The 15,130-nt window shown below is 41.7% G+C and overlaps 1 protein-coding gene across 1 annotated transcript in view; it reads left to right on the forward strand.

The window, feature by feature from the left end:
* Positions 1-15,130, forward strand: part of hectd4 (HECT domain E3 ubiquitin protein ligase 4) — a 167,118-nt gene that overhangs the window by 31,451 nt on the left and 120,537 nt on the right. Inside the window, exons 2-4 of the mRNA XM_084328500.1 lie at positions 5,121-5,683; positions 12,030-12,119; positions 12,223-12,350. Coding sequence (XP_084184626.1) covers positions 5,121-5,683; positions 12,030-12,119; positions 12,223-12,350 — 781 coding nt within the window. The remainder of the gene's footprint in view (positions 1-5,120; positions 5,684-12,029; positions 12,120-12,222; positions 12,351-15,130) is intronic.

The following is a 15,130-nucleotide window of genomic DNA, read 5'->3' on the forward strand; positions in this document are numbered from 1 at the left end:
AGTTTTTCATTTGAGTGGTGTTCTCTTAAGGCCTGCTTCACTTAATTTCCATAATGCACAGTAATTTGCACATGGCTGGGCAAACTTATTAGGCAACGTTCCTCTTTGATCCAAACCACGATAGGGAGTGGAGGTTATTTGGAAAAATAAAACGTTTAGCCTGTTGAAATACTGGACTCCTAATATGAGTTAATTAGAAACATGAATGTACTCTAATTCTGAAATACTCTGAGCAGAAATATTTGTATTTGTTTTGAATCAACAAGGAAATAATAGCAGTTATGCCTACATATGGCACAAGAACAAATTATATACGGTATATCATTCCCGGTATGCCTATTTGCTAGACTAGACAATTCAGAAGTCTGAGGTTACTTTGGATGAAGAAGGCTCCTCTACTAAAGTAGTGCTTCATAGCTTCTCAAACCTACATCATGCACTCTTCCTAATATACTATGTCTCTACTATGCATTCAACACTGCAGCACTCAAGTTTCAACACTTGGATGAACATTGTTACTCAGCTGAAAGAGTTGTACCCTTCCTGCTGACTTGTCATACAGAACTTGTAAGTCGCTTTGGATAAAAGCGTCCGCTAAATTACTAAATGTAAATGTACATGGCTGCTTGGCCTTTTCCAGATGTTTCTCTTTTAGTCAGGCACAGTAATGAACCATTATCTTTTGTCAAATATCGCAGTCTACTGACACACGGCCTGGCCTAGAAGGTCTCAAGGCTACACAAATCTCTAATTAGCTTTTTGCTCCATGGGTTGTTATGCACTTGTTACAGCTCCTTACAATTTGTATTAACCTTTTAAATACTAACAAAACATGAGCTATGTTTTTTACTCATTGCTAAGCTCAATCCTATAACTGGAGTACACATCATAGGCTAGTCTTTGAACTTTGACTCAAGCACAAGCCCTCCGAAAAGGAAAGTCCGTCTGTGTTAGTTACTGAATAAGAGGTGCAACTGGGAGAATATCCTGGGGAAGTTAACAAGACACTACTGAACGTGTACCACCACTACCTTCCATCATTCACCCCCCACTTTATTTATTTCATTTTGGCCTCGTATTTGAACTTCACATTACTGTTCAAGGACGTCCCTGTATCCTGTTATGGTACTGAGTTTGGCAGAGCAGTAAGACAAAATGTCACATACTTAGTTGTAAATACTTATTGCTGGGGCATGGATGGCGGGGGAATTGTAACCAGTGACACAAGGGGAATAGCAAAAATGTAAGATTTATGAAACTGAACACCAAGGGTTGACATTGGGTTGCCTACAATATTCACAACCTAATGGTTCTTCTCTGTAACGTGTTATAGCTGCTATCAATGTTTCCAGTTTCAAGTTTTGTTTTATTCGTCACATATAAGGTACATTGTAGGCCTATATTATAGTGAAATGCTTGGTTCTGTATGACACTCCTGAGATTGTGCTTCATAAAACAGTAAAAGAGTAAAAGAAAGACTAAACAAAACTAAAATGTACAAAATGCAAAAATTAGGTAGAAGAGGTCGTATAAATGTATAATTGATTAACATTCATCATTTGGAGCTTTCCAAGGGATAGAAGTTGATAATGGCACAAAACCGCTGAACCCACCAGTGTGTCTTGCCATCATACTCTAGAAAAAGGTTGAAAATGAAATGCATCTTCCCTTCATATATTAACGCTGCTGGTACTTTTAGATACTTTTGAATCGATACTACTGGTATATTTCAGAATCTTTGGTATCAAATATATAAAGTTTGGAAAGGAGATATTTTGGTCATATTGTATTTGTATTGCACAGTGCATGTGAGCGGATCGGAGCGCGAGCGGCGCGGGGCGCGGAGCGGCCGGTTTTGACGTGAGCGAGGAGTGGGTTTTAAAATGAGTCGGCGCGACGTCCGGAGCGAGAGTTCTCCTCCGCTCCAATCCACTCCAGGCCGCTCACAGTGGTTTAACACTGATGTAATATATACATGCAGTACAATGCCAAAGCAACAGATGGCGATGTACAAACATGAAGGCCATTTTCAACCAATGAGAAGGGTGAACCTGTGATAGGCTGTTCGTTCAGGCTTTGTCACTGTAGAGACGCCCACACTCACTCTAGTTAGAAAAAGTATATCGACGCCATTGTTGTTGACGTTAGCTTACATGCTAACGTTAATGGCAGCGACCATAGCATTGTGGCTCGGCTAGCCTATCATCGCTTAATAGAGATAGTGAATGGATAAACAACGTTATTTAACATTGCAGAATGGCTACAATTACAATGCGGCTCAATACAAACAATTGTTAAGGGGCCCAGGGGGTGTAGACTGTTGTAGTTTGAGCTCATTTACACCATGCTCCAAAAAAAGAAGAAAAAAAACTGCCGAGCGATCTGGCGCGGGGAGCGGGGAGCGCTCGATTCAAGGTGAGCGGGGAGCGAGCGGAGAGCGACTTGGGGGCGGGGTCAACATGAGTGATTAGCGGAGCGGACCAAGCTTTAAAGAGCGAAGAGCGGATTTCTCGGCCGCGCCGATCCGCTCACGTGGTCTTACTATTGCACCATCCCAGCTGTAGAGACATTACATTAAATCAAGGCTATGTGGTCAGTGAATGTGGATAGCAGCAACATAGCTTTTGGCTGATACTGGGTTTGATGAACTGATGTCTAGCGTCTGGTAGGGCTGGGTGACATGGCCAACATCTTTATCACGATAGCATTTTTCATATCGCTCAATAATTAATATCGATAATTATCTCGATATACATGAAATAATAATTTCTGTCAAGTTTAAAGGCTATTTTTGCTGCTGAATGAAAGCTGAAGAAACCAGAAGGTTAATTGTGGTTCAGAATATTCTTTATTGTCAGAACATGACAAACTAGGCCTACTTAGTACTTACCAAACCACAAATCTGAGGTAGAACATGAATAGAACTGTATAACAATAAAACTTTTATAACTGGCATTAACAATGAAAATAAATAAATACAATCTCAATTCTGGTATTAATAATGAAAAATAAATGAAATAAATGTAATCTCAACTCAAGTCTGATTAGCACACATAGCCTACTGTGTACGGACGGTTTCAAACTGTATTTTAAATTAGAAAGCAAAGAAAATAAATGGACAAGAGAAAAATAAATCTCAATTTGGTCAGTATTGTCATTTGGATGTGGGTCCTCTTGAGGACGATTCGCAACGCGCCACTTTTTCGACCTCTAGCGGCTCGGGTCTGCATTTTTCTTAATACAATATATATTCTGTATATCGAATGAAAGCCCTATTTGTTGCCTGTTGATTGCCGTGACAAAATCCGTTCAGTGGTTCTCGAGTTACATGCCGATATGTGAGGCGTGCACCCAAGTACATGGCAGAGTCAGATTACCACCCCTGACTCCCGGGGCTCTAGCTCCGTCAATCATTTGGCGATCTCGAAACATTTTGGACAGGGTTGTTGTAGCCAATGAGTATGGCTTTCCAATGATACCCCACGTGGGGATCTGTGAATCAGGGATATAGGTGAAAGGTCACGAGCTAAAACAGGAAGAGAAAAAAACGCTGAATGCATTGAAGTCTATGAGAAAACTGAAACCCGCAGAGTTTTTTTTCTTCTTTTTTACACAGTTTACCAAAATCGCTCCTAATCACTCATTTCTGAACAGATTTTTATGAAATTCGGACATGTACTACATAAGACTTCAGGCTATGGATAAGAAAAAAATATTGACCATGTTTCATATTTATATCGAGGAAAAATATATCGATAATTATCGTTATTGTTTTATCGCCCAGCCCTCGCCGTCTGGTTAGTGGTTGTTACCAAACTCAACCCCCCACCCTGCCGTGGTTCTCAGTAAAGCGCTTTGTTTAGGTAGGGGGACGACGACACTGTACATTGGAATACTGACAAAGCCATACTTGGTCATTTACTGTACAACTGGGTTAGGACATTTGTAGTGACTTGGCAGTGATACGTCAGACCCTGCCAGCTCTTTGTAGTGACAATATTGCATGTCCATTTTCAAAGATTGACTATGTCATTCGGTACCATTAGCCTGCGGGTGTTGAGATTCAGACTATTTTTATCCACATACGGCAGGTTTTTGCAGTGAAAGGTGGAGAATGCCCAGCATCCAATTAAAGACTGTTAACCGTAACATTAGTAGCATTTCTGAAATGGAATCAATACAGATTGTGCTGCTAAATGGTATAATGGATTTCTTCTAGTCCATGGTTCTTGGGCCATGCATTGTAAATCAATATCTGAAATGCTGCCTAAGTGCATATGAGGCACATTGTTCTTTCCCCCGGTACAGTGTGCTTTAGCTTACCCCAAATGTGCCTTACGATAGCCAACAGCACTGCACATAAGTACTTCTGTTTTGAAAATAATTCTGGGATTTGACTGAACTGTAGCTATCAAATGATAAAAGTAGAGCTTTTGAATACAGATAGAATATTATAATTTCATACTAGGACACTTAGGTGTGGACCAAATGGCTGCCTTTGGCATAAATAGCCTAACCCTGCTAGCTCTAGGCTACCAGTTGGGAAGGACTTGTATCCAAGAGCCTTTGCTGGAACAGATCCAGGTTGAATAACCAAATAATATTGTCTGAACCTTCAGACTAGGTGAGCTTTTTAGACTGAGATGAACTTTCACAGCCTTTCTCTCCACTTTAATCCACACTCAAATTCAAAGGCTTCACCACTGTATTCGTTTACCATATTTGATTTAGCTGCATATGGTCCCTGTGAATCAGTGCTCGTCTGACTGAGCAAATTAGATTTGTTGGTAGCCAGACCAGGCCAGACCAATGTTTGATGAGCATTATAAAGCAAATGCACTCTACAGGGTTTCGTCATCACTCACTTGGAGATCTCTGCCTACACTCTCCTGGGGTTTGCCGTGAAGGCTGCAGATCCATTATGATGACTGTTAATCTCTCTCTCTCTCTCTCTCTCTCTCTCTCTCTCTCTCTCTCTCTCTCTCTCTCTCTCTCTCTCTCTCTCTCTCTCTCTCTCTCTCTCTCTCTCTCTCTCTCTCTCTCTCTCTCTCTCTCTCTCTCTCTCTCTCTCTCTCTCTCTCTCCTCCCCCCCCCCCCCTCTTCACCTGTCTTTCCACCAGATCCTTACGTTTGAGACAAAGAACCCAGTGGAGTTGGCAGAGCGTCTGCGTGCCGTCTGTGGGAACCAGAGCAATGCGTACGCCCGCCTGTTGGAGTACCGTCTCAACGCCCTGCGCGGCCTGTGGGGGGCGCAGCGACAGCTGGCCCTGGAGGAGCAGCAGGAGCGCGAGGGCGCGGGAGGGGCCGACGAGGAGGCGCTGGCCCTGCTCAAACGACAAGGGCTGCTACAGCAGCCGGAGCAGGCACCGTTCACCTCCCGCGTGGGCCTGCTACTCGTCTTCCCCCTCTTGCAGTCTCAGACCCGCAATGACCCGGCGCTCTGTGGGGTCACGGCGGAGGTGCTGCTGTCCTGCCTGCGGGACTGCCAGCCGCTCAGCCTCAGCAAGGAGCCCGCCGACTGCCTCAACGGTCTGGAGGGACTGCTGTGCTCCTGGCTGGAGGAGGGTGCCCAGCAGGCAGCCCAGACACAGGGGCCGGGACAAACACAAACACACCCTCTCCTCCACGCACACAGACAGAGGGAGAATGCAGCAGCTGCCCTAGTAGCACTCGCCTGTGCCAGGTGAGGACATGTCCAACAGCTATTGCATTGCAATCCACTGAAGTCAGATTACACACTGTTTTTTAAAAATGTCTTTGGGCTAAATCTGTATTCGTATTGTATTTAGTCATTGATTTGTCCTTTACATACAGTGTCAGTTCACACACACGCGCACACACACACACACACACACACACACACACACACACACACACACACACACACACACACACACACACACACACACACACACACACACACACACACACACACACACACACACACAATAGATAACAAAAGAGGCTCAGCCCATAACAATAGTAAGGTTTTGGTTAAAACTCTTGCCATCAGGAAAACGCTTGCCATCACATGCACCCTGGCTTCTGCTGTTGACAACGAGGTTGACTTGTCAAAACCAGAACCCTCCACTCTTTGTGTGCCCTTTGTAAAGGCTGAGAGCCCATTGTTGTAGGGAAACATCCAGCCTTGGTGCTTTTTCTATAAACAGTGGTAACGCTGGCTAATTAAAGAGCTTTGCCCCTCGATGCCCCTCTGATGGTCTGGGTTAGTAAGCTCACCGTGAGGCAGCAGAACAGCATCTCTGACTGGTTTTGACATCAGCAGCTGGTGAGGTGTTTTCCTGTTAGAGTCAGGGGTGTTCTGGTTTAAGCCTACTCATTCTGGCTTACTCATCTCTGTCTGTCACATGGAGCATGACTCGCATGAATACCGAGCCAAATACGTATATGGCTTCCACCCCATATTTCAGTGTTTCAAAAAAATAAATCAGGGGTTTCTTAGTCTGGATCACAGGACTGAGAGTAGACTATGGATATAAGCAGCAAGCCATTGGCCGACTATTTCAGTCTGAATTCTCCTCCCCTTCCACTATCTGCGACACTATTTTGCAAGGGCACCATCGCTGCGTCCTGGGCTTAGCGCCGCCCAGGATGATTGTGATTGGTTTTATAGAAATACAAACAAGCCAGAGTGTTTTTTCCCCCTATAGCGGAATGATAATAGGTTCAGCCAGTGTGGAGAGAGGTGGGGTTTTCTCAGTTGCTTGATGGCACTCTTATCAGGTAGGTTAAACAGAATGCTATAGAGAGATAAAGCAGAAGGCATCCCCATAGACACTACAATTGGAGACTTTGCAGACAGCCCAATAAATGATCTTTTAGGTTCATCACCACAAGGCTCTGTTTAATTTACAATCAAACCACGTTGGCTTTTGAAACTTGGATAGAAAAACATTAGCATTGCAGTTTAGGTGCATGCCCTTTGAAAATATACGCAGTGCATTTGATATTTCTTACAAGACCGTCCCCCCCCCCCCCCCCCAACACACACACACACACACCACCAGGGTTCGAAATTAACGGGGGCTTGGGGCAAAATGCCCTCGAAAATTTACCAAATGCCCTCGAAAATCAGTTAAGGGGAGCAAGAAAAGCCCCAGAGAGTTTACTTTTTTTACTTTTTTCTTTTCATGTCAACGTTCACACGCACAATATATGCTTACCTAGGATTTGACTTGATTCAACAACAAAGCAGTCAGAGCAATGACAAGCCGAAAACTGTCGAAATTGTAGTTATTTGAAGTTTGGATTTCTTTTTTTACGACTGAGGTAGGTAAATTAAATTTCTTGAGACTAAAGTACAGAAAAAAGGTACCGTTTGGTACCGGTATCGATTCACAGGTACCGGTATCGGTTCAAATGTGAAAGGTACCCATCCCTAAGTAGCACCTTATCTAAATGTTCTATTTCATATATGGAGATCCATATTTATTTATGTATTGCATGCATTTCTACATTTTATTTCCTATTTTGTTTATTCATCCCAGTATCTTTCTTTCTTATGTGTGGAATTCTACAAGGCATTTACATTCACATTTACATTTAGTCATTTAGCTGACGCTTTTATCCAAAGCGACTTACAAGTTCTGTACGACAGGTCATCAGGAAGGATACAACTCTATCAGCTGAGTAACAATATTCATCAAAGTGTTGCGTGTTACAGTGTAGGTTAGTTTATTAGGACAAGTGCATGACAGTAAGGTTAGTTAGGGTTAGATTTATTTTATTTTATTTTTAAAATTTTATTTCAGATAATGGTTGAAGAAGTGCGTCTTTAGTCGACGGCGAAAGATTGGACGGGATTCGGCTGTCCTAACTGGGGTGGGTAGTTCATTCCACCATTGTGGGGCAAGGACTGAGAATAGGCGTGTAGGTGGTGTATATGTGTTTGAGGATGATATCCTTCAAACAGGCAATAGTGATGATATAATTTGGGCAGTGCAGCTGAGCTGGGTTCCTTTCCTCCAGTGTATTTGTCCCCCGGCCCCACCCAATGGCCCCATGCATGCACGCACACACACACACACACACACACACACACACACACACACACACACACACACACACACACACACACACACACACACACACACACACACACACACACCGAAGTAAATTTTTTTTTTTTTTTTTTTTTTTTATGTTCGAAGCTTGTGCCATCGAACGAAGCTTCGAAGTATTTAAGACAGCCCTAGCTATTTGCACAGATGTTTGGCCCTATGCACACGCACAGTATAATATGCATGTAATAAATAGTTTGTTAATAAACTCTGTTACAATTTTCACTGTGCTCCTAAATTTGTATTTAGATTTGATTTATTTAAATTTTATTTAGGAGCACATGTGCTCCTTGGGAAAAAGGTTAGCGTAGAGTCCTATATATGGAGACATTAACATTACGTTATCAAACATAGGGACGAAGACTGTAAAAAAAAGTGTCGACAATGTTTTATAATCTTTATGTTAATTTTCATCATAAAAATTCTGTGCCCCCGAAATAAAATAAAAAGCACCCGAAAATCAATTAACACATTCCCTGCCACGCTTATATCCATCAATGTTTGATCACTGCCACCAGTCTAAGCCTATGGAGATGTTTACCTTCTTTGCAGGGCTATAACTTTTTAAATTGTATTGCTAAATTGACATTACTATGGCCCATTCAACATCGATTATCTATCGTTCAGGATGTAGGAACGTTTTACTTTTTCATTCACAGGTTCATACGAAAATACCGTCTAGAATATAAATATGTTTTAATCGTTTTCTGCAGTAATTCCTAGAACGTGAGATATAGGCATAAATGCATATATAGATTATCAAATGCCGTTTGTTGGCGTTACATGCTATATTAAAAAATTTCAACTGTATATGATCCTAAACGTTATGACTGATCATGCGCGGGTGAACGGGGGGGGGGGGGGGTCGTTTATAATTCCGTGATCGTCGGTAAATGCTTTATGTATTATGGGTGATATATTGATCGGAGCAGTTTGCATGGATAATAATAAACAAACAGGCTGAAAGTAACGTCAGCGTCCTCTTACCGTTGGGCGATGAGACTGGAGCAAAAACATCCCACTTATTTGACGGTGATCGCCTAAATCCATTTCCGGTTTGTATAATCAATCATAATACACGGCCAAATCGTATCGATTATTGCGTTATGGCAGCGATCGCTACACAGGGACGTGTGTATACAGTCCCGCAACAATAAGCGAGTGGCCGGACGCATTTCGGAGACGCACCGAGATCCAACCGGCCATTTCCGGTTTGGCAACTCGCCGAACATCCACCAGGGGGCAGTATTGAAGCGTTGCAGAGTTGTGCCGGCTCACACAGCATCAGACCAGGCTCCGTGAGGGAAATATGTATAACATGGCGAAAAAATGAAATATGATCAAAATAACGTCGTACGCCGTGGATTGGCAGAATTAGCATGAACTTGAAACACGTCGTACAACGTGAATGGCGCAGGATGTGTTAACACTTTGAGCGCCACGCCTGGTTTTCCTTTTTACCGGCTGAATGCCACCATCGGCGCCAATGTTGACGTTAATATTGCCTAATCTATGTTTTAAATTATGGCTATGTGTCTAATCTGCCCATCGCATTATCAAAGACTATTTTCCAGTCAGTGCTGTCAAGGCAGATTGTTTTTTTATCGCATCGTTTCCGTTTCAGAGCAGTTAGAAAAGCCCCCGTTTTGATATAAAAAAACAGCTCATTCTGGAGCATTCTATGAAAATCGTCTTTTAGTGGAATATTCCACAACGTTGATATTCGTCTGCCTTTTTATGAATCGTTTTCAAATAAACGCTAGATGATCAATATTATACGTGCACGCAAGCACATTGCGGCCGCGCGCGGATAATCGCCTCGTTGATTTCCTCTCTGACTTTTACAGTGAAACCGAAAGAAGACGTTTCACAAAACAGCCTATATCTTCATCAAACTTACTCTGATTATCCTAACACTGATAACATAGAGTCCTTACCTGACATCAGATGGTATCCAACTGGTATATTCCAATTCCTGATCGATACGTGTATGGATCCAACGCGATACTGTAGAACTCCATGATCCGCGGGGATCTGAGGTTTCAGAATGAACTGTGGTAACCCCGGCTGGATCAGTGGACTGGAAAATGTGGAGTACCGGATTTTTTTCCCCATTCATTTTCATTGAGTCCATTCCAAAATCACTTATGTCATCTGGGAGACGACAGGGGGCGCTTTTTTCCACAGTGATCGCCGGCGCCGCTCGGCTATACTCGGGTAGGCTCGGGTGATGCAATAATTTTTCAGATCGCTAAAAAAAGAAATTCCGAGAAATCTCGTGAGTGGCATTCAACGTCACTATTAAAAACCCGAGATATCTCGTGAGTGGCACTCAAAGTGTTAAGGGGGGGCAAAAAAAGCCCTGGGAATTTTTTAAAAATTTCTAACCCTGACACACACACACACACACACACACACACACACACACACACACACACACACACACACACTCCACCTGCCATGTATTAATCCTGTAATAATGTCCCGATCCCGTTTTTTTCCTCCCGATCCGATCCTGATCATGTGATTTTGAGTATCTGTCGATACCGATCTTTCCCGATCCGATCTTTCACATTAGTAACCAATTTGACGCATTTTTGTCAGAAACTGGCGAAGCGAGACAAGCCCCTCTGTTCCCTTGAAATAGCCCCAGTCGAGCGCGGCGGCTCGCATTACATTCACCATACGAGAAATATTCAAAGTTTCAATCTGTTTGCACATTTAGTATACATTCACACAAGTGTTCGAATTACGTAATGATTTGCTCCATTTTGGTCTGAAACGCAGACGAATAATCCTCACAAAGCGAATGTTGACGTTATCCAGGTGAACGTTCTTCATTCAAGCGAGGCATTCAAAACAGCTGTTTGGCAGAGCACCAGCCGTCCCCCATTCCTCTAGTCACATAACGTTGAACGCACGCGGAACGTCCGCCTTGCAAACATTGCAACTGGCTATTGGACTGGCTTCGGTTTCAATTTTAAAATGCTTCCAAACTTCGGCCATTTTGTCTAGCTGCTCAGGTGTTACGAGCCGGTCTTTCGGGAGCGTTCGGGAGCGGACGCATTGTGAGCTTGTAGGTCTTCTATTTTCGGCACACGTCACTGTCGCGTGACGGTGTAAATCAAATGAAATGCGTTTTGGCAAATTCTTCTGCTCTGTGTGACAATAAATAAATTAATGATGATATGTAATTTAAAACCAAAACTAAGGCCTCAGTATGAGTTTAAGACGTGAACATGGTCATGTTTGTTGAATTAAAAAAAATAAAAAATCACTCCCGGTGTTTTATATATTTTTTCCCCCGATCCTCTGAAAATCACATGATCGGCCACGATCACGTGATCGGATCGGGACATCCCTAATTAATCCATAGTACAGTACCTACCAGAGGCCCCCGATACAATATTACACGATACTGAGTCATAATATTGTAATATTGCGATATATTGTGATTTATTACTTTTTTGTAATTCAAATGATGTCCCCAATGGAAAACCTAACACAAGATATATAGACACATCATCTGTTTGGTCTAATAATAAGATAACATTTTGTCTGTTCACCTCATTCCAATATTTTCTATTGCCAAGTAAAAAAACGTTTAGATATCCATACTTTGCGTCACTGTATTGATATAATATTGGCACACATGATTGCGACATATTGCTGTACATATACCTGGTTTTCAACCATATCTGTTGACAATATAATTTCTTTATATATTGAAGGCTACATCCTGCTACCTTTTTCAGCTTCTCTATTTCAAGGCAATATTTACAAAAACTAAACTAAAACTAGTAATTTCCTATACAAACATGTTTCCTACTATTTATTCTGCATAATAATAATCTGTTCTGTGTGCGCTTTCACATGTATCTGATGACGACTTCCTCTTGTATTCAGTTTGGTGTCTACCAGACTAATTTGCCTGTTTGTTTTACTCAGAGGGTCTCTCAAGACCTTCATCCACACTGTTCACCTCCTCCAGAAACAAACAGACCTGGGCCAACTCCCTGTGGCAGATGTGCTATATAGGTGAGTCTAGGATTCATATTCATAATATGCCCATTGTGTGATGTGTGGTTCCCCAAGTCATTTTCTGGATGTGTGATCCGTCTCCCCATCTGTACTCCTTCAGACTCTTGGTCCTGGAAGGAGGGCCAGGCTCTCCGTCCTGCCTCTTGGGGGGTAAACACAGTGTGTCCTGGGGTTTCGAGGACATGTTACCCACACCCGATGGTGCTACTGGAGGGCCAGAGTGCAAAGGTAACATGTTTGCCACTTTTATGCTGCTTTTTTCTTTTTCTATGTTCATGATCCTCATTTGCATTTGGACATTGAGACAATATGTTTCGAGCTGGAATTGTTCTCATCAACAGCCAATGACCATGCACTGTGCTGTATTTGTAGTATTACAAATTGTATCATGTACTTTCTCTTCCTACATTTGTATAATTAGTTAGTGGAGAAGTGCTTCAGAGAAAGGGGGCAAGCAGTGGTGTGATGCATGCCCATAGCTGATCTGGTGTTAAGCTTAAACAGGAATTCATACATGTTAGACAGTACAAAATATTTGTGAAAATGAGCAACTCTCTCCCAAATTCAAAAACTAGAGTGCTAAAACTCAAACTTGTGATGTCATCAAGTATAAACTCTGAAGCTGCTCCATAGACAATGAATTTGGAAAGATTTGATAAATGACACCGAGAGCACCCAGCGGAATATTTTGAGTACATACATTGTACATCTTCTGGTCCAGAGCTGAGACCACTACTATAGAAATAAGCTAACTATAAAAACAGAACATTCTGTAGGTCCACAAAATCTCCCAGTCATTGCTGCAGCACCATACTTTCATGACGTCACAAGATTAATTCTTACTTCTCTGGTTTTTGGCTTTGGGAGAGAGTAAGTAGCTCATGTTCACAAAGTATTGATTGAACTGTCTTGGAAATAACATATTAGAATATTTAATTTGAGTGGAGTTCCCCTTTATAATTGCTTTTGCCAGTAACTGTACCATGATATGTCGTTTACCGTTCAACGAGGTGCGTTACAATGTAAACGTCCCAGTTTTCGGCAAGAGCTGTTTTGGCTGAGCACCGGATGTTAGGGTCAGAGACTGAGTAGTACTTGGTCCAACCTTAGTGGATGTATAAAAAGCTCTGGGGAACCCTGTAGTTATAAAGGTTGTATAGATACTAGTGCTGTCAGGCGATTAAAAAAATTTATCCAATTAATTACAGGATTTGTAATGAATTAATCTAATTAATCGCATTTTAATTGCATAACCATTTTATGCCTGATATTCTATATTCTATAATCATATTTCAAATTGCATGTGTCCGGATGGCAGAATTCAGTACTGCATCTACAAAACCTTCTGTTTAATCATCTTCCATCTATTAATTTGGTTAGATTTTTCAGGTCTGGTCAATTTGAGCATGGTGTTATTCACAGTCAAAGATTAAAAAAATGTATTGATATTCTCATTTGGTTCATTACAATTTACTCAAAATAAAATGTTCATTCAATCAATCACCGCGCAGATTGATTGATTGAATGAAAATGTTATTAACAGATTGCAGAATGGGTACAATACAGTACGGCTCAATACACACAATTGTTAAGGGGATGCAGACCAGAGAAAGACTTTCGTCTTGTTTACATCAGGGTCCCCCATTTTAAATTCATAATGAATTGTAAGTAAGGGTGCAACTTGCACCGTGCAATCCATTCTTTGTGGATCTAGCCCACAGTATTTCTGACACTGGGAATACATTCCCTGAGATTCATAGATATCCCTAGAATCAGATACCAAGAACATGCAAATGGACCACATTAAAAAAAAATACTCTGTAAATGTGTATTCTACATTCTTATGAGATACAAATGAGATGATTTAAAAAAAAAATGTAATTCATTTTGAGTTAATTTTCATAACGCGATAATTTGCTGTGTAATTAATTAATCTAATTAATGTGATAAACTGACAGCCCTAATAGATACCTGTAGTTATTAGGAATATCAGAGTGGTTGCATGTATAATATCATGTACTGCATAACTTAGTATTTAGCTCTATGAATGTAGAGCCAGATTGACTGTGTCCGCCCCTCTAATACTGCCCCTCGTTATGACTTATTTATTCACCTTTAGATTATTTATACTTGCCCTTTGTCTTCGCGATTCATCCAGTCAGAGCTCCAGAGATAAGCGCAGTGACTGTGAGGGCTGCAGGGGACAGTGCAGGGGAAGGGAGGGAGGGTGACGTCTCACTTTCTCCAAATCGATTAGCTGACCTTGTAGAGCTTTGCAAGCTGATCAGGGTAGTGTATGCATGAAGTATCCTGGAATAAGCGCGCTGATCCCAAACCAGTTTTTATCGCCGGTGATTCCAGATCGGTGGTTCTATTCTCTGCAGCTTCATGTAGCTATAGGTGCACAGACTGATATCACCCTCTGAATTGTCTGTCAGCTTCAGGCCTTGTTCACACGTACACAGGTATTTTTGAAAACTGTTTTTCCTCCTTTTTGTTTTCAGAAAAAAATCCTGTCCATATTTTGGAAAATATCTCTGTCTATGCGACAACGCAAAAACGCTCACATGAAATTACCTGATGGCATGACCTTAAACCAGTGGTGCAGTCGTAATATGGGAACTGCCCGGACGCCGCGCACACAGAACAGATTATTATTATGCAGAATAAATAGTAGGAAACATGTTTGTATAGGAAATTACTAGTTTTAGTTTAGTTTTTGTAAATATTGCCTTGAAATAGAGAAGCTGAAAAAGGTAGCAGGATGTAGCCTTCAATATATAAAGAAATTATATTGTCAACAGATATGGTTGAAAAACAAACAATGTTTTAAATGTAATTAGTGTGGGTGACCTGGCGAAGCCAGGTTGCCACCCACACTATAGTAATCTATAGTATTTTTATTTATTCTTTCTTTATTCCACCGATTTTGCAAACACTACTCGTGCCAGAGCGTTCGCGCCCCATACACGTGAAAGGTATCAAAATGACCGGCTTGCCTATGGCAA

Source organism: Notolepis coatsorum (genome assembly GCF_963971535.1).
Source record: "Notolepis coatsorum genome assembly, chromosome: 1".
NCBI classification, from domain to species: Eukaryota; Metazoa; Chordata; class Actinopteri; order Aulopiformes; family Paralepididae; genus Notolepis; species Notolepis coatsorum.